Source organism: Varanus komodoensis, unplaced genomic scaffold, assembly GCF_004798865.1.
Source record: "Varanus komodoensis strain SLA01 unplaced genomic scaffold, ASM479886v1 scaffold61, whole genome shotgun sequence".
In the NCBI taxonomy this organism is placed as follows: Eukaryota; Metazoa; Chordata; class Lepidosauria; order Squamata; family Varanidae; genus Varanus; species Varanus komodoensis.
The window spans coordinates 3,547,863-3,570,935 of NW_025336236.1; the positions used below are offsets into that span (position 1 = coordinate 3,547,863).

The window sequence follows — 23,073 nt, forward strand, 5'->3', positions numbered from 1 at the left end:
CAGCCATAATTTCTCTGGTCTTTCATACAATACAGCTTTGAACATCCTGCAGTCATTAAATTACTTGTCCTCTATTCCGGTATGGACAATCTCCACTGACTAAATATTTCATCCAATTAATTTTAAGTGAATAAGCAAAGAAGGAGGGCAGGGGAATAACAGAACACAAAATTTTCACACTTTTCCTTCCAGTTCAACTCAGTTTTATTTTTTCAAGGAAACATTCTATTCTCTCTCACACAAAAATTAACTGCCTTGTCTAAAAATTGACATATGCCTGACTGTAAGTTAAGTTTCTAACTCCAGACTATGGGATATTGCAAAGTTTAGCATTACTAAATATGTTATTTGGAAGTATGACCCACTGTATTTTAGTGCCAGAATGAAAAGCCAAGTTACAAGCTGACATAATCTTTAATTCAGTTTTGCTGCAGAATTGTCTTATTTTGTCCCCTACCTGTTACAACAATTGAACTATTGTTTCTAGCCCCCAAGTCCAAGAAAAAGTACATGGGGCTAGTATCAGGGAATGTTGGCAGCTCTTTCAGCTGCTCACACAGTTTAGTCCCTCCTAAGGCCCAGATGAGTGTGGAAGTGCAAATACAGGAGTATCAAGGAGAGCTACTACATCATGATCACTACCTTGGGTTCAGATCCACCCCCACATGTTGGTAGGTGGTCCCATTATTTGAATTACTGCTGGCTTTGCAAAGTAGAGTTAATCCTCAAACATCCTACAGGTATCACTTGTATGCAGTACATTATAGCAATCTATAAGCATTAGCACTAAAATAGCATTCCCTATTCAAAAGTATTTCATCCCTGTCTACCAGTTTTTATTTTTGCCAAGTCTGAAACGGCCATGTTATTTTTTTCTTCATCTTTTTATTTTCTTTGGCCTTCCAATGGCTGTATTGTATTATCACTTTTTTGTTTCTAAAATGTATCAGATGTTAACTGTGGAAACCATTTTATGAAAGACCTTGGGAAAACTTTCACCTTCCTTGTCAAAATTTCAGTTCATGGTCATAAGAAACTCAAGAGCAGAATGACTGTACACGAGCGCCACTCGGTGTGCAATATGTGAACAACATGCTCTAGGTAGTCTAACAAATGGCTTCTGCAGATGTGGATTATACTCGAAGAGGCCATTTTTTCAAAGATTACTATTTTAATGAGCTCTCATTTAACTAGTTTTAGGCAAGGTGTTGGATATATAAGCACTAGAGTAGAAACGGGTTGCAAGACAGAGCATAACTGTTTCTGTAAGCAGAGTTGATAATAACAATACTACTGAATTCATTCCCACTTCTGATTGCTTTTTCTAACTTGGTTTATCTACAAATTGGATCAAACATCACTTCAGTAAAATAAAATTATTGTTATTACTATTACTATTATTTTACATTTGAATGCTGCCCCATAGCCCATAGGGCTCTCTGGGTGGCTTACAATAAACCCAAAATAATGCAATAATTTCAATACAAAATGCAATAATATTAGTAAAACAAAAATACAGTATCAACTACAAAAGCAGTGCAAAAACCAGAACAGTATTGTATTATTAATACAATAATATAATACAATACACCGTGGCTACAACAGGGTGGCCCATACGGGCCACAAACACTACATTCCTTTTCTTGTAATTGGCACTTTGCCATTTGGCAAATGTCGCATCCCTGCTGCCAGTTTGGGCCATCAATGTTAGGATTGTTTCCCAACTTAACTCTTCAAGAAATGCTACAATTTATAATCAGATGAACTGCACTTCCACACAGTCTATCATTCTTTTCAAGAAACCCAGTTATTAGTAGGTATTATATGTTCTGCTTAAAATGGGCTTGTGTTTGCTTATGCACGCAGGAATCTTTGTTGTTTTACTTACACTGCATAGAATGTTAGAGATTTGCCAGATATCCCAAACTGTGGAGGGCATTAGTGCAGCTCTCAAATCTTTTACTAGAGCTAGGTAACATATGCCTTATGGCAGCTAGGCAGCATTTACAAAGCCATGAGATTTTTTCAGAGTCCCAGCTCCATCTCTTGAGAACTTGCTCCAAGCTGAGAGCTCTTGAGCTTGGGAGTGCCTTCCTTGCACGCCTTGCCGCTGGCAGAAAGAACCATGCTGGCTGCTTCCCCCAAGTTGCACATACAACCTCAGGGAAGGGATTCTGTTGGCATTCCAGGATGCTATCCCAGGAACTCGGCCTACTTCCTTCCCCTTCTGAAACATCACACAATGGCTGGAATTGGCCATCTAAACACTTTGCAGAACAGGAGGACAGAGGTGGTCTTTGCTTCTTGTATTCTGTCCTGAATAGGATGCCCATAATCCTTCAAGTATGGAGGGCTACAAGCAATCCTGCCTGGATTGCACATTAATAGAATGATATTCAAGTATTATCAACCCAAGTTAAATCTTAAACTTAGAATTTGTGGTAAAAGAACTTGCTATTTGTACATAATCACATGCTCTAGTATTAAAGAAGTTTCCCACAAAATATTTTTATTATTGGAATACATAGCTAATGTCTGCAGTTCACTTAACAGTCACGATCAGTTCTGTCATTTGTCAGGTTAAAATAAAAGTATTTTTTAATTTAGAATCAGTTTTATCAGACAAATCCAGTAAGTCTAGAGGAAGGGCAAAATAAACTTTACCTATGCAACTAACATGTTTCTACTATCTAGATCAAACAGATGAACTTATCAGATGAACAAATGGAACTTTTAACACTGAACACCAGAAAGCATGATGCTTTAATGGACAGCTTTTATACAAATGTACTAAATAAATATTATGGTACTGCTTCACATTAAGGTTCAGTAAACTACAACTTGAACAAAATTGTGCGAGTTTCTGGGTCGGTTTGCATACTTAAACAGCATTGTGTACAGGCAGTCATTCTGGGTGTTCCAAGTTGGCAACTTGGCATGCTGTCCAATCCCAGTAACCATGGGTTATGCAACTGCAAAGCAACCTTTGTATAACCCTAAAACAAGCCATGGTTCTGCAAGGGTCGTTGATCTCTTTCATAACGCAGGTTTTCCTGTGATTGAGACAAAACAAGCTGCAGCTTGGATATGCAAGAAGGAGCACACTGGCAGCACAGCCACAACGAGTTGCAGCAATCTTGTGAACCTGGTCAGGGTCCTTCAAATACATTTTTGGAGAAAAGCCACTTAAGTTTCAATAGAGAAGCACACTAAAGATGAAAGACAATTGCAACATAAACTATGAAAATAATCTTTATTTTTAAAATGTGGATTAGTGAAATGGCACATAACAGGATGTCTCACACATGCATACAACCACCAAAACCAACCCCTTCACATATGCAGCTGTTTCTACAAAACCTTTGAGGATACATTTATCAATTTCATGATCAAAATAGGTTTCATTTTAAATTCATGCTATATATCTTTGGACTGATCATCATCCTCAAGTTTTCTGATTTCATTTTTCAAGCAGTTAATAGTTTCACGGCTTGCTTTCAATCTTTCTTTAAGTTCCGCAATCTCAAAACTGGTTTTCTTCTTTGCAGCTTCCAGCTTCTCACGGGTTTTTACTTCTACATTGGCAACTAAGAGAAAGGAAAATTTTTGCAATATAATGGTAAGTCATCATTATTCAGAAGTGCCTTTGAACGTTTAGAATAGATACATTTATTTGATCAATTATATCCTCTTTTTAATCCTGAACTTTGAGACGGCCTATTTGGATGTGTTCTTGTTTCCATGTATTTGGTACACTTTTTTCTAATACATAATTCCAAAACAACTGTTTAAATCTCACTCCAGCATAAGAGTCATAAATTATCTAGAATTTACTATTTATATTTAAGAGACTGGTCACAAGAACTTCCAGTAGACTATTTCTCATGTTGAGTAGGAAGAAGTTACAGGCTGGAGTTTCCTTATACTATATTTCAAAGTCTATTAGCATACCAAGCCAACATTTCCAAGCTTATTGTGATAACCATTATACTGTAAAATAAACTTAAATAAAAGCAAAGTTCTTTTTTGAAAATAACCCTAACAAGCACACTTTCAGGTAATGTTATGAATCTAGGTTTTTATTCTTGATACAAGAAAAAATGTGTCCTTAAGATCAAATTGTAATTACTCTAAAATTAAAATACAGTATTCAGAAGTTTACACTTAAATACTTACACTCTGTTTCATGCTTATAAGCACCAAGTGTTAACTGACGAGATGTAGTCAGCAGTTGTTGCATCATAGCAGTAGGATCCTGAAAAATCTGCAAGAAAAAGGTAATAAATTTCTATTCTTTGCTTAGAAGAACAACTTTCTCATAGTATTTTCTTACCATCTCATCATAAAATTCAGACACTACTGTTTTCTTCCCCAAGATTGCATTGGTATCAGACTGAAACAGTTTCAGCAAGTGATATAGGGTCACCTGTGGAAGGAAACAAAAACTCTGTTAACTACACTACTCTGTTAAAAACTACAGTGGGAATTGAGTAACTTGCCAGGACAACATGCCAGGACAACAGTTGTACTACTTAAAGAAACATTCAGAGAACAAGGAATTTACCAAATCTAGGCAGGAACTAATGGACTGAATTAACTGGTGATTTAAAGATAACTGGCAGTGGAATTGTACTAATAACCTTTATGTTCTGTACAAAATGCTGAGGTACACTCTTTTAGTAAGGCTATCAAGTCCCTTACTATCTATCATTTGAAATACAGCATTGTTTTGCTGATCTCATCAGTATCCAAGACTGCAATTCTATATAGGTGTACTCAAAAGTAAGCCTTACTGAATTCAAACAACTTTCTCTCAAGTTAAGTATAGATAGGCTTTGTGGCCTTAGAGTGCAATCCTATAGATTTTGGAAGTCTAGCTGAGGTGCTACAGAGGGAAAGAAGGCTGATGTGGCAACAGAATACCCTGTGCAGGGATGTGCAAGGAATCTGTTTGGGGGGGGGGGGGGGGGAGTCTGTTGGCTTTTTTAGGCCCAGTGGCCTGGCATCTGGGTTCCTGGAAAGCATGCCCAGTATTCACAGGGTGCTTGTAAGCAATCAAGCTCCATGGTAAGAAGTGCCCCTCTTCTGCACCTGGCACTGCTGCCACCAGCTCTGCAGGGTAGGTAAGTTCCAGGAATGTGGCATAGCTTGGCTGCTTGCAGCACCCCTTTTCCACCCCTGGCACTGCTGCTACCTGCTCCACCAGATAGGGAAAAAGGCAGGCCACCCGTACTGGTGCCTGGCACAACTGCTTGCAGTGCCCTTCTTCTGTGTCCTGCAGCCGCTCTTTGGGCTGGTGCACCTGGTGGGAAACATTGCCAGTTGTGCCCGCAGATACTGAAGGGATGGATACCAAAAGATTCTGTCCCAATCCTAACCCTGTATTCTGGCAGCCTATCTCTCCCCCCTTCCTTGCCACCTTTACATCCTCTCCTAGGCCAGTTAGGGAATCATAGGATAGCTCTACCCACGGATCAACTTTGTAAAGACACAAAACTTGCAAGCTTTTCTCCAACTACAGATGATCCAAGTTTTTGTGCCTTTCCAAGGTTTTCTTTCAAAATTCCAAGTTGATCATACCTGAGCCCCAGTATTGATACCACAAGTAATGTTCTTAATTGCCAAAGTGCTTAACACATACACCACTTTTTAGGTTCAGTAAGTACTTTGTCACTGCACAATACTAATCTGGGAAACAGTGCAGACAAAGCATAGTGCTTCAACCACTTCCTCTAATTATATTGCTCCTCCACTTTTCCCATTTCCAAATTCAGTTTGAAATTACAAAACCAACCCAGTATCTCCCAAATACATGTCCAAAAACAATGATCCATCCCCTTCATGGAGGGATACTGCAGAAGTAGGAAGTGATTTTTGGCAATTCTTCCTTCCTCCTGAAGTGGCATCTCCCACACTGTTCCAGTCACCTAACTCTTCAGAGTTGCTCTTCATGGGGTACAGGCAGGGGCTGCGGTAGAAAGAAGGAACTGGCAAAGAAAAATTCTACTTCTTTCTGCCAGCCGGAGTATTCCATGACCAAGGTTCCATTCAAATTCACTGCAGATCCAATGCAAAAAAATCTCTCTCGGGAATGTATTTCAAAAGCTAAGGTCTATCATATAAACCAGATAAGCATGCGCAACACTAGTGATGTCCAGAAGACAAGTTAGGGATGCTAAACATTCACACTGGCTTAAATGTGTACTTTAAGCAGGCCCATTTTCTCTCATCAAACCAGCATTACAGAAGAAACTGCATCATGACAAGACAAGCATTTAAAGACAAAGGTAGAACATTATGATAGTTGATCTGCTGTAGTTAATATCAGAAATTGTTTTTTTCAGTGCAATCAGACATAAAAGAAGGTATTTGCTAGACCAGAAGTATACTTACAGGTCTTTCATTAGGATCAATAAAGAATATCTTGATGATGATTTCAAATTCACCCCAACCTGTTTCAGTGATTTCATATGGTGGTTTAGTTACAACTAAAACAGCAACAAAAAAAAGGAATGTAAGCCTCATGATCTTTAAAAAGTTGTGAAAGTGTTGTACCTAATTAAACAATTTAAACCATACCTCTCAGTGGATTACCATAGCTTTCATGCAACTTAAACTGGATTTTCTTTACATAAGCAGACATGTCCTAGAACAAATGTAGCCAACAATTAATTACAAAGTCAGTGATATACTTTATATAATTTAATTTCATTATTTCCTGGTCCCCTTATCTCACAGCCTACCACAAGTTTGTTTACAGCATATTAGCTGTTTAATCTGTTCTCTCTTGCAACATAATAAACCAGTTGTGTGATCGTTAATATGATTTTTTTCCCTGATAAACTTTCTGATATAAGCATATAATACTGAAAATATTTACCTGGTAGTCAACTGTTCCCCAAGGTATCTCAGATTCCAACCAATTTTCTTTAAATCATAATCTTTCCAAGTCCCCCATAACTTTTTCCTATACAATCACCCGTTTGCTTACTCTACGGTAGAAAGAGTTTCTAAATTTGGATGCTGCACATGTACTTAAACTAGCTATATATTTTGAACACCATAAGCATTCGGGGTAGGGCACAAAACAAGGTGCATGTCTGTGCATTTTATTTTATACTATTTATACTATACAATATACTATTTTTAAGAATAATTTTACCTACCTCATTTCTATAAGGCTTAACATAAACAGTCCACTGATGTGTGTGTCCATCTTCTTCACGTTTCTTCCCAAAATAGCGTGCGACATTCCCATAAACTATAGGTTTCACAATAGTTACTCCCTTCAAGCAAGCAAGAGAAAAGACAATTTTCCCCCAGAAAAGAGTTGCTTTTTAAATGAGCAAATTTTCCAGCATTTGCATTAAATCTGATTATTTTATTCCATTACATTCTGCCCCTGCCCCAATATGCACCCACATATGCAAATACAGCAGGACAAGCATAACTGCAATTCACTTCAGCACAAAAGAGAAGTTGTAAAGTTCCAAAGGAAGTCTTAAAATACTGAGGTAAGAATGAACAAAAGTTGGGAAAAGAAATGTATATCGTTTGAGTTTATTTTGTGGGTCACTGCTCACCAGCACCCAGTTGCTATTGTATAGTATATTGCATAATGTTTGCTATTATCCACAGTTTCAGGCATCCGCTGAGCAGCTTGAAACCAGTGTGCATATACAGGGGTGGGGTGTGCCACTGTATTTATGAAGGAAATGAAAACCCTGAGTCAAAGTGGTTTCCTTCTTCAGTACTAAGAGTGTAAGGAAAGTTAAATGCATACTAAAATATCCTAAAAAGTCAATGTTATATGTAAGAAAAGCTTGGAAATCCTACTGCAATTTCAATTATTATAAGTTTGCAATAATAAGTTGTGTTTGTTATTTTCAAGAGCCTTCTCTCATTGGTTTTTATATGCTTAAAATACTGAATCTTTTTGGGTACCACAGATGTCTCTACTTGTAACCCTCTGAACTCAGAGGATTATGGACATTCAATGAAAGGTGAGTCACAGATGGAGAGCAAGGTTGCCAACACACTCCCCTCTCCCTCCATTTAGGCTATCTAAAAGTCTCAGTGAGCCTTCACCGAGATTCTTTGGAGCATGGGTCCTCAAACTACAGCCTGTGGACTGGATCCGGCCCACCATGCCCATTTATCCAGTCCGCCATAGAAGTTTTGGACCTGCTGTGCACACGCACATGTGCATGACGAAGCGGTGGCTTGCTCGGGCAGAGATCATTTTGGACTCGCTCAGAGAAAAGGATCTCCTTGCGAGCAAGGCAATGCGTGCAGAGAGAGTTTTCTCTGAGCGAGTCCAAAACTATCTCCGCGCGTGTCTGTCTCTGCCTTGCCCAGCATGTGCATGCCTGTGCATGCCCCCAGCCCAGCCCGCGCCCATCGCCGGCACCTTTCAACTGGCCTCCTGTTGAGAAAGTTTGAGGACCCCTGCTTTGGAGGATTCTTAGCAGTGCCTCATTCGTTCCCTCCTTAACCCCTGGAATACCTCTCCACACAGGCTCCAAAGCTACTCTTCTTGCTTCCAAGCCTCAGCTGGTGCAGAAAACATTGCACTGGTTGAAAGGGGGAAGGGTGAGCCCTCCACAGTTGGAGCTGGGAGTCTAATCTATCCTATGCCCCCACCCCCTGGTCATCAGACTACATTCTTTGCTTCTTCCAAGTTTGAAAGTGGCCAACCTGTTGGTGTTGACTCTGGTTCCAGGCTCCATCATATAGATGCAATGAAATCATGGGGCTTAAGTTAGTCATAACTAACCTATCCTATTGATTTCAAAGGGTGGGATTGAAGTACATATTTCTAAGCCTGAATACAAACCTTAAGTGTTTATTTTTTCCTCTAAATTCTCATTAGAGTACATTTTCCAAAATTCACCAAAAAGTTAAAATACCTATTCGTAAAAGCAAGAACACCCTGTCCATTGAATAACAGGCATCAAGTTACTGTTAAGTTACTTGGTCAATTCAATGCCTGGAATGCACCTGGTTGGGACTGTAAATAGAACTTGCCTCCAGATTCCTGATGGAAGGAGGACAGACATTTAATGAATCAAAAATAATGGGTTCCAGAGTTACAGAAGAAGCCATGCTGGTTCATCAGACCAAGGATCCAGCTAGCCCATCTTCCTCCCCACAGCAGCCAACCAGCTGCAGGAAACCCATAAACAAGATACGACCGTAACAGCGACCTCCCGCTCATGTTCCTCAGCAGCTGGCGAGTAAAGTGCCTCTGACACTGGAGATTAACATACGAACTAGTAGCATGGCCCTATCCCATCGAGGTCAGGGGGCTTAGCATCAAACTAGTGTGCAAAGAAGCATAATCTAAGCATGATGCAGATGCGTCTAATGCAGGTGCCGAAAAACGGTTCCGCCGAAAAAGCCGTTTACCGCCCAAAAACGGTTCCACCTGCGGAACCGTCCTCCGCCCCAGAAGAAAACTTCGGCGTACCCCTGGCGCGCGCGCTACCCTTACGAAGGCGGCACGAAGCAGCGGCACTGCGCGCAGCATGGCAAGCCCCGCCCCTCCACCGCGCGGGCGCGCGCGCGCTCTCTCCCCGGCCCGCCACCCGCTCCGCGGCCGGGCCCAACGGATCCCGCACCTTTACTCTCCCCCCCGAGTCAGGCCCGAACTCAGCCATTCTCTTGAACATATTGCACCGGAAGGAAAGGCTCCTCGCGCCGCTCTAGAGCAGCAAGGCCGAGCTAGGGCAAGGATTCCTCCATCCGCCCCGCTCGACTCGGGAGCCGCCGGGGGAAAGGACAGCCTGCCAGCGGATCCGCTCCTTACGGCCACCCTCCCTCTCGCTGTGCCGCGGCGCCCATCACCCCGCCCTGGCCAGTCCGCGTCCAACAGCTTCCGGTGAGGAGAACTCAATTAGCCCGCTCTAGGCTTGGCGCTTTCCAGCTTCACCACAGAAGAGAGTTGATCCGCATCATGTGGTTTCTCACGGTCTCGTGACCCGGAGGTGAAAAGGCGGGTCGTTAATTGCCAGTTTCTGAGGGAAGTGTTGACTGCAGACGGCGAAGTCTAATTTGCGTACCCTGCACTTGGTGGTTTGAATAAAAAGATTACTATTGTAATCCTGTGGAGAACAGTTTAGTGAGGCCTCCGAGTTTAGGCTTGGTTGTCACGCCACCTTCGTTCCCCAGTCGTACTTTTGCATGCAGCCCAAGGCTTTAGTACTACCTTCCACTGACTTCCTTAACGGAACACATACGCACTCGGCCGACTGAAGGATGCAAGCTTTTGCACTTAAACTTGACCCTAAGCTCAACGTGGGGGTGTATTTCGGGAGTACAATAGCCGCCGGCAGAGAGTCCCGCTTTCGAATCCTAGTTCACCAGGTTTACTGATACTATTTCAGCCTAATTTATCTAGGTTTGTGATTAAAATACGGACAAGAGAAAAATCTTGTTTTCGTCCGAATTGCTTGGACGAAAGGCAGAGTAGAAATTCACCTATAATCTATATTCTATAAACTCTATAATCCAATCATAGGATTATAGTGTCCCTTACTGGCAGCTCTTTTTTCCTAGGCGGCTATGGATAGTATGCTATCCCATAAGAAAGCAATTTCCCTTTTCCTTATGGCTACCAGTTATAAGACGAGGCTATCTTCACTTTAATCAAGCATTTCAAGTGCAGTATAGTATTTTCTCACGATATACTCCTGATAATTTCATTTGCAAGTTTGACTTGAACAATTTACACTATTGTCCATTTACTTCATCTTGTCTCAACCTCAAAGTCACTCTATTTGCTATTTAAATACCAAACTGTACATTTTGCTTAAGGGGAAAGCACTTGTAGTTTGCAAGTGCTTTCAATCACATCCACAAAATGTAATTCTTCAAGGTTTCTTCTGTTTAAAGACAGTATAGCTACCCTATGCAGCTTTCTACAGTATGTATTATTTCTCATAGTTTTATTTTGTGAACTGCTCAAAGAACTTTGGCCGATAGGTGATATAGAAATGTAGTGAAATAAAATAACCTGAAGTGTTGAGTTGTGCTGCAATAACATTCAAATTAATTATTTTAAGGCTTTGATACTTCCTAACTGGATGGAAAGGTAAAGTAACAGAGCTTTGGGATAGCTACAACAAAATATTGCAGTGTGGTGCACTCCCATTCAGTATTTGTTAGCTATGCCCCTCTACCAGGATACTCCATTTCACTCTATTACCCATTTAAATTTTTATGGCCAATGCATACTCAGTTGTCATTGGGTTGCAATGGGACAGCTGACTCCCCTGACCCCAAGATTTGTCATACTTCTGTGAACCCTAGAAGTTCCCACTGCATGCCAGTACCTCCTCTCTCCAAGGTAGCTGCCTCTGTTATCAGATACCAAGCAAGATTTCATGTTTGCTTCTATAAAAGCTAGTCTGAATGCAGGAAAATAATTCCTACAGTTGATACATAATACATTCCGAGAGGCTGTGCATATCCAACTTTATTATAAACTATTTCACCAACATTGTCGGAGGCAGACTAGGTGCTAAAACCAAAAATATATGACTGGATAGGTAAGGAATTTATCATCAGTTGTTGTGTTAGCTGCACATATAGTATTATCTTCCCTTGTTTAGTTTGCCATTTCTCTTAGGCAAAAATTAGAACAGCAGCTAACAAAGATTATGCTAATCAGGTCTAGAAAGATTTTCAATTTAAGGTAAAAGAATTCAACTAGCCTTAAAAAGAAAACAAAATATATTACTTGTCTTCTACCACTACCCTCACTAGTAGCCTGGAGACAATTCTTACAAGAGGTTAAAGTGGTTGTTTGCACGTCTTAATTGGGTACTTACAAAAACCTTATGAATAAATGTATAGCTTACCTTTTAGTCATTAAAAGCAACATCCCTACCCCCAAGTAGCTAACAATCATTTAAGTTTTATTCCATTTGCTCTTCTATGTATCAGAAATAATCTTCCATCTGTCCAGTCTAACTTGATACTTAACCTGCAGGATTAACTTCCCCCATCTCAGAGTACAGATTAAAGTTCTGAGAAAAATGTTTCACTGTTGTGTACCTATGGGTAAATGAACAGCTTAGGTATTCTCATTCTGTCATTTATATGATAAGAGTCACAGCAGGCAGATAAGATCTTGTCAGATATTCTTGTAACCATTCTTATGTGGAAAAGGACCAGAAAATGGATGATGAAAAAGACATAATTTATACCAGCTTTTGAAAATAAATGGGATGCCACAAAGCTCAAGTAATCAAGAGAGGATATTTTGTCTCTAAAAGGGAACAAAGGCTATTGGGTAGTCACTGAAGGATATTTAATTTCAGAATTGTAATGAAACTGAATTCCTCTCACTGTTCGAGCCAATAGTGAATGGAATCCCAAAATAGTGGCAAGCAAAACCCCAGAGGACCAGGTGTATACACAGAAGAGAGGCAATGCCTGATGCTGTCACACAGCAACACTGAGAAATACAACCAAGTGTTAGCCTTTAAATTTTATATCTATCACTTTTCAAGTAAGAACAACTTCTTGTTTCACTACACCTAATAATTGACAATATACATCTTAACTTCAAAAAAGCCATACGGCAACAAAGAATACAAGGCAAACATAAGCTTTCATAAAAATGCACTTTATTTTTCTCCAATATAAGGTTAACTTTTGCAGATTAAAGACCAACAAATTGTTGGATAGCAAATCCCTAACAGCTACCTAAAAAGACTGGAAAAAAGGTAATTAATATAATCAAAGAAGTAAAAGGTACCAAAGGGAAAGAAGTTTTGACAAACCAAGTTTAGACAGATTTGGCCATTAAAGTATGTAAATATGAAAGGACACCCTCTTACCTTGCGAAGACATTTAAGTGTTTAAAAAGCCAACACTATCACGGTGCTCTTTATGCTGTCAGGTATTAGAAAGCCCGTTAAAAAAAACTGGGTTGGTCACACAATATATTTAAAACCTGTAATGCAGCAACTGTGCTCAGGGTATACAAAATGCTGTTATCTTCATGTACATATTTAAGCAAAATATAATGTAGCAATACCCAAGACAAGATCACATGAACCTGGGGAAGTAGTTTCAGTATACACTGAAAAAACCCTAACAAAAATAGATTTTATATCTTTTAATGTTAAATGTAACCAATTTCAGTAAGTAAATTTAGTCTGTTGCATTAAATTTATCTCTAAAAATATCTCTAAATTGTGCTGCACCTACCAATGCAGAATGCATCGATATAGCAACAATGCTCTTAATCAGTGCTGTAGCATTTGATCAGACATTAATTCCAAGAATAATTACCATATAATTCAGTGGGTAACCTGCAGCCCTTGGCCTAATTGAATGCTGCCCTCAACATCTTCTACATTTCTGGGCATTGTAGGATCACACTTTTTTCCAAATGCCAGCCCTCTTAGAATTGCTTCTTCATGTGTGTTTGGGGGGTGGGGGGAGATAAGAGAGAGTGCACACAAGCCAAAAGTAAGAAATGCGATTAAAAGAGCTGTGCAATGCTACAAACTGTTCGCATTTGGCTCTGGCTTAACCCAACAACAGCCGCAAACCCTCCCCCACATTCACAGCTGAGCTTCCATGTTAGGCAACAGTCTGACCTAGGCAAGGGATTCGTAGCTGTTTGTGTACAGCAAGTTAGTCAGCAGTGACTTAGCTCACTATTTCAGACACAGGTTTGGAAAATTGTGCTAACATGAATTACAATTACAAGAGTGAAAAACTGAGTCAAATTTGGTGTGAGAAAGTTACCTATTATTTGATGTATGATTATTTAAGTAGAAAATATATCAAAACTGAACCAAACCCCTAGCACTAGATCATCTTCCATTACAGCAAAAAAGAATATGGATGTGCCTTTGTATTCAAATTTATCATCTAAGAGGAACTATATCAGTAGAGTATCATGTGGGAAAAATGTTGTCTTTCAGAAGTTTCAGCCTCAACTCCACTAAGGACTTATGAAAATAGAAAACTTCTGAAAATCACTAGTCATCCACCCCCAACCTAAACCCTAAAGGGATTAAAAACAGATGCCTTGAATTTGCAGAGAAATACTACAGCTCACATAAGGCAGCCCCACATTCCTCTAATTTCCTCATTCTGATGCACCCTCCAGTGTCCCTCAAAAGTCACATCTGAGGATTGATGGACCTTCAAACAGTGTGGTATGACAAGGTCCATAAGTTCTCAAAAGTGACATCAGGGGAAGGCACAAGGGGCTATAGTGGGAGGGAAAAGCTAGGAAAACTGTTAATTGAGTGGAATTCGGCTTGATGTTCTCAGAATCTAATCCATCAAAAAGCATGATGACAATTATATAGTCAAGGCTGTCATCTGGATCAAGCTATTTTGGTTGAAGAAACTATTCAGTCATTTAAGAAGACTACAAATTATATTTGTTAATATGAGCACAATGACTTCCTTAAATTTAAGCTAAGAATTTGTAAGAGCAAAGAGAAAACAACTTGAGATTAGATGGGAAAAGAACATATATTAATGATTTCTCATACCTGTCCACATGCATGTATACTGTAAGGAGCACTAAAGCTCAATATATTCCTAGCATGCTTTTAAAGATAACTTGCTCTTAAATTAGCTGTGTAATTGTTAAATCAATCCTTGCTGTTGCTTCCTCTCTCCTCAAAGCAGATGATTGTTCTTATTTTCAAAGAACGCCACATTTTTTCTATGAAATTCTTTCAACTTTAAAAAAAATGATTTGACAAACAGTTGAAATAGTAGTGGTGTATATTTTACGAGGATATTTAATGCTGTAACATTAAAAGCTGCATTTTAAGGCTGTATGTCTCCACATAATTCTGCACCAAACAAGTAAACAATGTTACTAGCAAAATCCTATATATAAAACTTGGGAAGTGTCTTGAACTGTACATGACTGAGAAATGAAACATTGCCCAATATTTACAAGTTTAGTTTAAACTAAAGGCAATACATACATTAAAAACCTGCAATTCATATTGATGGGAAAACAAGACTCAAATATGCAACTAAACACAAACTGAGAATGATCAAAAGTATTCTTAACACACATTCTAATCAGGATGTTCCCTCTCAAAATTGCTCAGAACACTAAACATAAATACCATGCATCATTATGCCTACTGCAATGTTTGCTTAGCAGGCTACCAGGTCTGACATCTGATTTAAGTTATTAGTGCAATATTTTTAAAAAAATCAATAAAAGGCCGTACATGTTTTTTCAGCACTTGATTTGAAACTGCTTTGCCTAAAAATATTTTCTTCAGAAGCTGTCCAAGTATTACTATTAGCATCTCAGGACAATGGAACCTACTTAATTTGCTGCACCAGCTTCATCTATGGTTGGTGTCAGAAGTAACAACTTCTACAACTGTACACAACATTATAAACTATGTTACAGGGGTGTGGCAGTCAGGTGTCAGTACAAATATTCAGGATCAGGGCACTAATCAAGAAACTAGGTAATGGTTTTCTGGAAGAGGCCATAAAATGCTAACAAATTTATCTATGAAAACTTATATACAGAACATCAAGAACCTTCCTGCTGGTTATTTACATTTCTGTAGCAGAAGCAGATTACATATAGTCTCCAACTCCCACTATAGTAGCAGCCCATATGCTACTCAGATTTTAGTTATTATCTGGTGGGTATACATTATATAATCTCCTAAGCAAACTCAACTTTATTTACTGGAAAATAATATACAGGTTTCTTTCTAGAGCTTAACACAAACGGAATGCCTTCACTTCCTTTGTCTAAGTATCTTTGGACTTCTTTAAAAAACTGTTTTGAGAAAAATGGAAAAATTCTCATTTGATAAAATGTACAAGACAACTATTCAGACTAATCAGTACCCCACTAGTTAGAAATGTTCAGCCTACACATATCAAAAAGTTATCAAAAATCATTTGTATTCTGATTTTTGGCAGAACCATTGCCAGCAATGGAAATCTTGAGGAGAAAATGTAAGACAATTCATACACAACAATATATCCACTGTTCAGTGGTAAACTGTAAACTACACAAAGTTAAATTATGGTTTAAAATTAATTCCATTTTGGTAACTGAATATTTGAAATAAAATGTTATCCATATGCACATCTAACTTACCTGCAGCTCCTTCAACTCTTGTTATTTCCAGTACAATTGAATCCAGATGCCTTGCCCACACCCCAACTTATTAAAAGCAACACTACACTGAACTTCTTAGGATTGGGATTACCATCTAACATAAACAAGCTATTCTGAAGTTCATCAGCAATATCTCATTTCCTGATTATCTTGAATTATTAACACATTATTTTCTTTTAGGAAACTCTGCAATCCTATTAATCTCTACACAAGAAATAACCCCAATGTTTACATGATCACTTATTCCAGAGTGAAAAACTCATAAGAACCCAAAAGTCTTGTTATTTCGCTTCAATTCACTTCCATGTCTGGACCTCACATTCAATATATAATGTCAGAGGCAAAAGTGAATTTTGGAATTACCATCCTTACAATACCCAACTGTGTAAAATAATCCAAGGTAATATTCTCAAAGGAGATAAAAAAAACTTCACATAAGTAATGTTAAGAAGTTCACAAAAGTAATGTGGTAGATCAACAAAACCTATTAACAAAGAAGGAATGGATCATGAGAGAACTTTCAGTGTACAAAAATTAAAGAGGCACCTTTTATATTAGTCATTAACATTCACCACAAAAAGTTTGTTGACACACCCACACAACTTCAATTACACACAATTCAAGATATATTGGTCAGAAATAACAAGTTAATTCTTTACTCAGTGCAGCCATTTCAGAAAATGGGCTGGTTGCAGTTTCATTCATGCTTAGAGCAGACTCACTGAAGTCAATTGGCCTTAAACTACTCTTGGGTCCCACTGATCTCACCGGACCCAACGCAGTAATTTGAATGCTTCCATGATTAGAAAAACATTAAAACCCAGATTACATGCTTTAAATCTGAACATGATAGACACAAGAAGGGAAGGAGTCCTCCAGCCCTATCTCTTTCTCTTTTAACATATGTCACTCTTTGTTCATGGCAGGTGTCAATCTGAAGCTACAAAACCCCATCAAATCATGGGGTTCTCCACGTAAGCCAAAATACTCTGAATGAGCATTTTGGCTCATTCAGAGCAAGTCCATGATAGAGGAAGTTTTCCTCTTTAGACAGCTGCCCTCCATTAGAAGGTGACAAAACAAGGGATTTGAGAGGGGTGGAAACACTCCCTCCCCTTGTGTGTTTACCTTATTCAAGTTTAGAATACCTGAACAGAGCTAAGCCTAATAGCCCAATGTTATGCAAGTCTATTCAGAACTAACCCTACAAAGTTCAGCATAACTTAATTGCCAGTAACTGCATACAATTGTTGCACAAGAGCTTTTTAATGTGCTAGTTCTATACTTTTGTTTCATATGTAGACCTAAATAGGAGTAAATACAACAAACTTACTTTTGAAACACTTTATAGAAACGCACTAACTATAAAGCCAGGATGGGTCATGGTTCCCTGTCAGTATACACTTGGTGGTAAGCTCAAGTTCAATGCTGTAAAAGGCGGTCTTCATTTAATTTCGACTGACTAAATTTATATTTCAAGTGACAGAATTGACTATTACATATCATATAGCACAATCCTGTTGTGCCCATCTCAATGCACATAAGCCTCTAAACTCAGAAGCTTCTGTGCGCACAGTGCAGGGCACAAGGTACAGTGGTAGTGATCTTCACAAACACAGCCCCTGGTATTAAGTTTAGATGGCTGTTTTTGACTGTCTAGATGAAGCCCTATGGAGGGAAACCTTGTCCCAGTCTCTTCTCTCCATGTCTCCAACGCACCCTTTTTCCCTCCTCTCCAGGGTCAATGTCCAACCTGGGAGAGGCAGCCAGCCTAGTTCTTTCCATGTCAGCTATGAATGGGGTGGAGCTCAGCCTTCAGAATGCTAGGATGAAAGTCACAGGACTTGAACTGGGACTCTGAATAATCCTATGGCCCCTCCCCAGTCTGAGAGGCAATATATAAAGCATTATTGCTCCCATAATGCTTTATATAAACTTTTACCACTAATTCAATGGTCATATATACAAGAACTGAGGAATTGATTGCTTGAACTTTAAAAATCATAATAGTATTGAAATAAATACAAACTATGGAGATACTAGTGAAACCTGGAAAATTCTGTTTTTTAAAAGGATATTTATCTACAAAGCAAGCAATGTATTTATCCAACCTATGTGTAAAATCTACTTTCTTTAGTTTGTGAATTGCAATCTCCATCTATTTGTTAAGGCAAATTACTATCATAGTTATACAAAGAATGTATATGTGCTTCCTCTCCTTACATGAGTCAATTCTGTTGCTTAAAAAGGCCTATTTGAAATACAGATTTTTTTTTAAAGGGAAACATATTTTCAGTCATTTTTAACTGTCATACATCTAATGTACAAACTGCCTAGGGCTCTGGAAGCAGGTTATAACATTAGCGCTAAAAACTGTAAATCACTGCAGTAACATTTGAAAAGTGGCCAATTATTTTTCCAATTTCATGTTTTAATAAATTATGGCATTTAGTGTTTCATATTGCAAAGACACGCTTCAGTACACTAAAATTCATATTCAGATTTCATCATTTCAGAAAAAAATTTAGTCTACTTAGATCATAGAATGTTAATCTACAGTTTTTACAGTTTTACACACCTTTCAGCAAATTCACAAGCAATTTATTTTTAAAAAGCCTACATATTGATGATGTAACCACTATTCTAGTATCAACATCAAGTGTTGGACACAACTGCTATTCATTCACCAAATACAATTAAGTTGATGCATATGCAAAAAGAAAAAATGCAATGGTTTGTTAAGAGACATTTTTAACACCATTAAATATTGCTGAACACAAGACGCTCCCTGAGGTGTAAACATCAAATAACTTGAACAGCTTTACACATCAGCCCCATTAAACAGTTTATTACAACACTACATCTATTGTAATCAAATTGGTGCTCTTTACAGACATCATTGTAACATTTAAACAAGAACCAACTACTATAAAAACAAGCTTTTACTTGACTTTTTCCAATTGCTTGCACATTTTAATTGTCAAATGTATATAACCAGTAATAAAGTTGCAAAAAGCTATATGTTTTAAATCACACAGGTTCCTTCAAATAAAACAGCTAAGCAACATAAAAAGGTAAGAGAGCTACTGGTTACCATGTATGCAGATTTGCCTTATTCAGATCTATTCCTGTTCATTTTATCCATGAATCTTTACAGGCTCTGTTCGATCACAAGAAGCAAACTGCTGGACAAGCCTCTTTCCACGAAGTTTAAGATTCTTGTCTGATGAGGTGTTCCTCTTCCTTCAGCTGTAATGTGTCAAAATTTGTGATGTAGATTTTGCTAGGTCCCACAGCAAGCAAAATTGGTTGGTTTAACTATACATACACAAATCGTGCACTTCAAATCTACTTCAGCATAATGAAAAACTAACACAAGAATGTGGAGACAGCAGTTATTTGCTTGAAAATCATCCAAACTACAGTTTGATAGTTTTAAGAATGATTCTCAGCAACATAAATCTTTACAGCAATATAAAAACAGTGATTACTTTAATCACTGAAAACTACATATAGCTAGTTTTATCACATAAAAGAAAATGTAGCAGCCCAACTGGTTTGTTACACTGTTTTAGCATTGTAAAAACACTGTAATAATAAGCTAGCTATGTGATAGCTAGATAGCACACGAGTAATCCATAACTTTATCTGAAGATAAATTACCAGTATATTGAATGGATATGGGCCTTTAGCCCACGCTCAAAACTGGAGAACTAATGGAAGCCAGTGGGACAGCTAAGAGCAGATTCATATGAACTAGCACAAATATGGGCAAAGGAGAGGGTATGTCTCAGTGCAGTAAAGGGCTGATACCCCTGGATGACCAACTCTTATTTCATCAGTGCTACCATACAGGATGTTTAGAAGCAGTGGCCACATAATCAGCGTACATCTCTTTTGCAACATCTGAACCAACTCCAATATAATCACAGTCTTTTATAACAAAAAATTCTTAACACCTTGGTCAAACCACACCTTGCTCACACAAGAGCCCTGTTTCTGCTTTGAAACAGGCCTGGGATCCAAACAATATTCTAGGCAAACCAAGGGATTTAGATCTTTTTAAAAGTTTGAACAGCAGACTGCCATGCTGTATCATAAACCACTTTTAAAATTTTCCTCGGTTTCACTATAAACTTGCCAAACTGCATGGGGTCTAAGTAGGGGCTGGAGTGCAAGAACCAAAAGTTCAAATTCCCCTCAAACACATGTAACTGATTTCAGAGCTCTTTGGATCCTGGCAAATGGGACTCAAGGAGACTCCACACTTTACAACAGAAATTACTGCTGAATGTACTACCAGCTTTGGTCTCTGCAGACATGTAAGGGTGGATAACATCTACACTTTTGAATATCCATGTAAGTACATCACAGAACCCCAATCCAATCAGGTTTCTCAGGTGCACACACAGACAGATATTTAAAAGATGTGGGTCATAGCAGGTTTTCACAGCAATTGTATTCATTGAACAAGTACAGTTACCCTTCTAAACAAAGTACTCTAGTTGTAAAGTGGTTGCAGGAAGGGGAAAGGACCACCTCTAATTTATCTTATTTTAGAAATCAAGTAATCTACCATAGCTATCTAGGTAAAGTCTACAGTAGACACACAAACATTACTTGGGTAACTTTTACACCCACATAACCTGTTTCCTAATTTATTGGAAGCAGACTCTGCTAACTTGAATGGTGCTTACAATAAAATATTCTTAGGCTAGAACAAGAACTTTTGCTCAGAAGTAAGTTTCACTGTACCTAATGGAACACATTTCCAAGATATAGGTTTAGGATAAAAGTGTAAAAGTTCAGTAACTACAAAGTAATGATAAGAAATTCACATAAATGTCCAAAGAACTTAAAACTATTTGCAAAGATACACACTTAAGTCATCTCAAATGTAGACATATGGATAATGAATTTCAGAATACAAACAGTATGCAGCTGTCATAAGGTCACTCTTACAACAAGCATTATTTTGATTAAAAGGATCTCTGTGACAATAAAGCAATCTTCCTTTCCACTCATTTACTGTCTTTAACAATATCTAGGCTATATGTGATTAAACACAGAAGTGGGAGAGATTTATTCACTATAATTTTAAGCATTCAATAATAGTATTATTCCAATCAACAATCAAATCCTTAGCCCTTTAAAAAGTGGTTTTAGTAATATGGTGCAAATTAGGCATCCATAAGGATCAACCAAAAGACAAATAAATTACTACTGCACCTGTAGAATCTCTCACTTTCAGAGGAGTAAAATGACAGCTGCAAGACTGCATGTACGAATTTATTCTAGCAACACAGTATTCTACTGGTATCAAGTATCTCTACCAATTCTAAAGGAATACTAAACAGGGAAAAATACTTCTTTGTGGGAACCATAATATTCTATATGCCTAAAGCAGCTTCCATCTGAGATAGTAAACACATTTTTTTAAAAGACTGTCAGTACAACAAATTTAAAAACTCATTATGTAGAAAGTCTCCAAAGCTTACCAGGAGTTGACATACATACTTGCTCTTTAAAACTATTTCAACATAAATAAATGAGTGAATTTAGACTTACTGATTTCCACTGAAAGCTATACCCAAATGTTATCAATATTCTGTAGCAAAATTGTACAGTACAAAATATCAGGCTATAAACTTGAGTTCATAAACTGAAATAAGTTTCCAATGATGTAAACCAGTAAAATTTTATAGATTAACAACAGCTTTGCTATTCAAGAGTATTAGTGTAAATCAGGAACTTTAGAATTTTGGTATGACTCTGCTATTAATCCCAGTCTCTTTCCTTCACAAAATAAATATATCTGTACTCTGAAACTCCTATTAGAAGCATGTATATCCAATAAGATGTTTATAAAAACCTTTTCAATTGGTATTTTTATTGGGAAGTTATTTATATGGGTTTTTTCCTTGCAGCATTTTGATGCAAGCTCTAAATTCAGACACCCTTACAGTTGTTAAAGGAACATGCAGTAACTTCACTAAACATGGTAGGCATGTCATGAGCGGAGCCGGCTGGAACCAGGGGTCCCTTCTGACTTACTCTGTTTCTATGTTTCTAAATAGCAATAAAACATTCACTTTCTGTTGAGTAACCAATCTTTACTGCTAACCATTTAAGAAATAACCTAGATGTAGGAACTATGGGTGAGATACCATGCTTCTTTTCACCCTTCCAGCTAATTCCTTTTCTAATATCAGTACTCATTCTACAGTCTACCTATACACGTCATGATCACGTGTATTATCAACCTGGGTTAATGAATTATTCTGATGTTCCAAATTCCATTGTGAACACAGCTTAAGCCAAGCTGGCCAAGTGAACAGAGCATAGCCGTCTGGGTTGGTGATCTAATGCCAGGCATAGAAAAAAGGGCTGGAAGAATTTGGGCAAGGTGGAGAACTCATGCAATATTATGGCCTACACAGAATCCCTAAACTCTTTCTTGAATATGAGGAAGAACATGGGTTCCTTTTTATCTTATTCTCTAAACTTAAAGCTTGTAACCCAAAAGTTGAACTTCATATAAATTTCTCATGACTAACTTAACTGTCATTAATTTAAATGGATCTATTCCAAATATTAGATACAACCCAGTGAGTGTACTTAGCATATAGCTCTGTCAAGCTGTAACAGTCACCAGCATCCCCGCCACACAAGGATGGGCAGATGAGGAAGGAAAATGCATCTAACTAATTGCCCAACTGCATAAGCCTAAATTTACTCCTTTTTTACTCAGTTTCTCAACAACAGTAAAAAAAATACCAATTTGTGTGCTCCTGATGAAAGGTTGGTAATCTGCTTAATAGATTTGGAACCTATTTCTGAAGCTTCTTTATTCAGCTTCATATTTACATTCACTCTAATAATAGCAAATAACAATGTTTTATCTGTCATCTGCAGATTTGTAGCCT

General features: G+C 38.1%; 2 protein-coding genes across 5 annotated transcripts in view; both read right to left on the reverse strand.

The window, feature by feature from the left end:
* Positions 1 to 3,239: 3,239 nt before the first annotated feature.
* YEATS4 (YEATS domain containing 4) lies at positions 3,240 to 12,492 on the reverse strand. Its single transcript, XM_044449810.1, has 7 exons — positions 9,621 to 12,492; positions 7,167 to 7,286; positions 6,580 to 6,646; positions 6,394 to 6,488; positions 4,334 to 4,426; positions 4,177 to 4,264; positions 3,240 to 3,587 (listed from the first exon to the last, which is right to left on the reverse strand). Exons 1-7 carry the CDS (start codon positions 9,669 to 9,671, stop codon positions 3,418 to 3,420), a joined length of 684 nt encoding a protein of 227 aa, XP_044305745.1. The 5' UTR covers positions 9,672 to 12,492; the 3' UTR covers positions 3,240 to 3,417.
* A 2,253-nt stretch (positions 12,493 to 14,745) lies between these two features.
* CPSF6 (cleavage and polyadenylation specific factor 6) overlaps positions 14,746 to 23,073 on the reverse strand; it is a 30,078-nt gene continuing 21,750 nt past the window's right edge. For all 4 annotated transcript variants that reach the window (XM_044449809.1, XM_044449807.1, XM_044449806.1 and 1 more), the window contains one exon: positions 14,746 to 19,396. The gene's annotated coding sequence lies outside the window, so the exon portion shown is untranslated. The remainder of the gene's footprint in view (positions 19,397 to 23,073) is intronic.

What these genes read in the sequence shown, in the direction of transcription:
- YEATS4 (XM_044449810.1), bottom strand. Translation starts at nt 9,671, where the DNA reads ATGTTCAAGAGAATGGCTGAGTTCGGGCCTGACTCGGGGGGGAGAGTA. An exon ending in ACTCGGGGGGGAGAGTAAAG is followed by an intron (nt 7,287 to 9,620) that starts GTGCGGGATCCG and finishes GCTTGCTTGAAG; the next exon opens with GGAGTAACTATTGTGAAACC. An exon ending in CTGAATTTTATGATGAGATG is followed by an intron (nt 4,265 to 4,333) that starts GTAAGAAAATAC and finishes TTTTTCTTGCAG; the next exon opens with ATTTTTCAGGATCCTACTGC.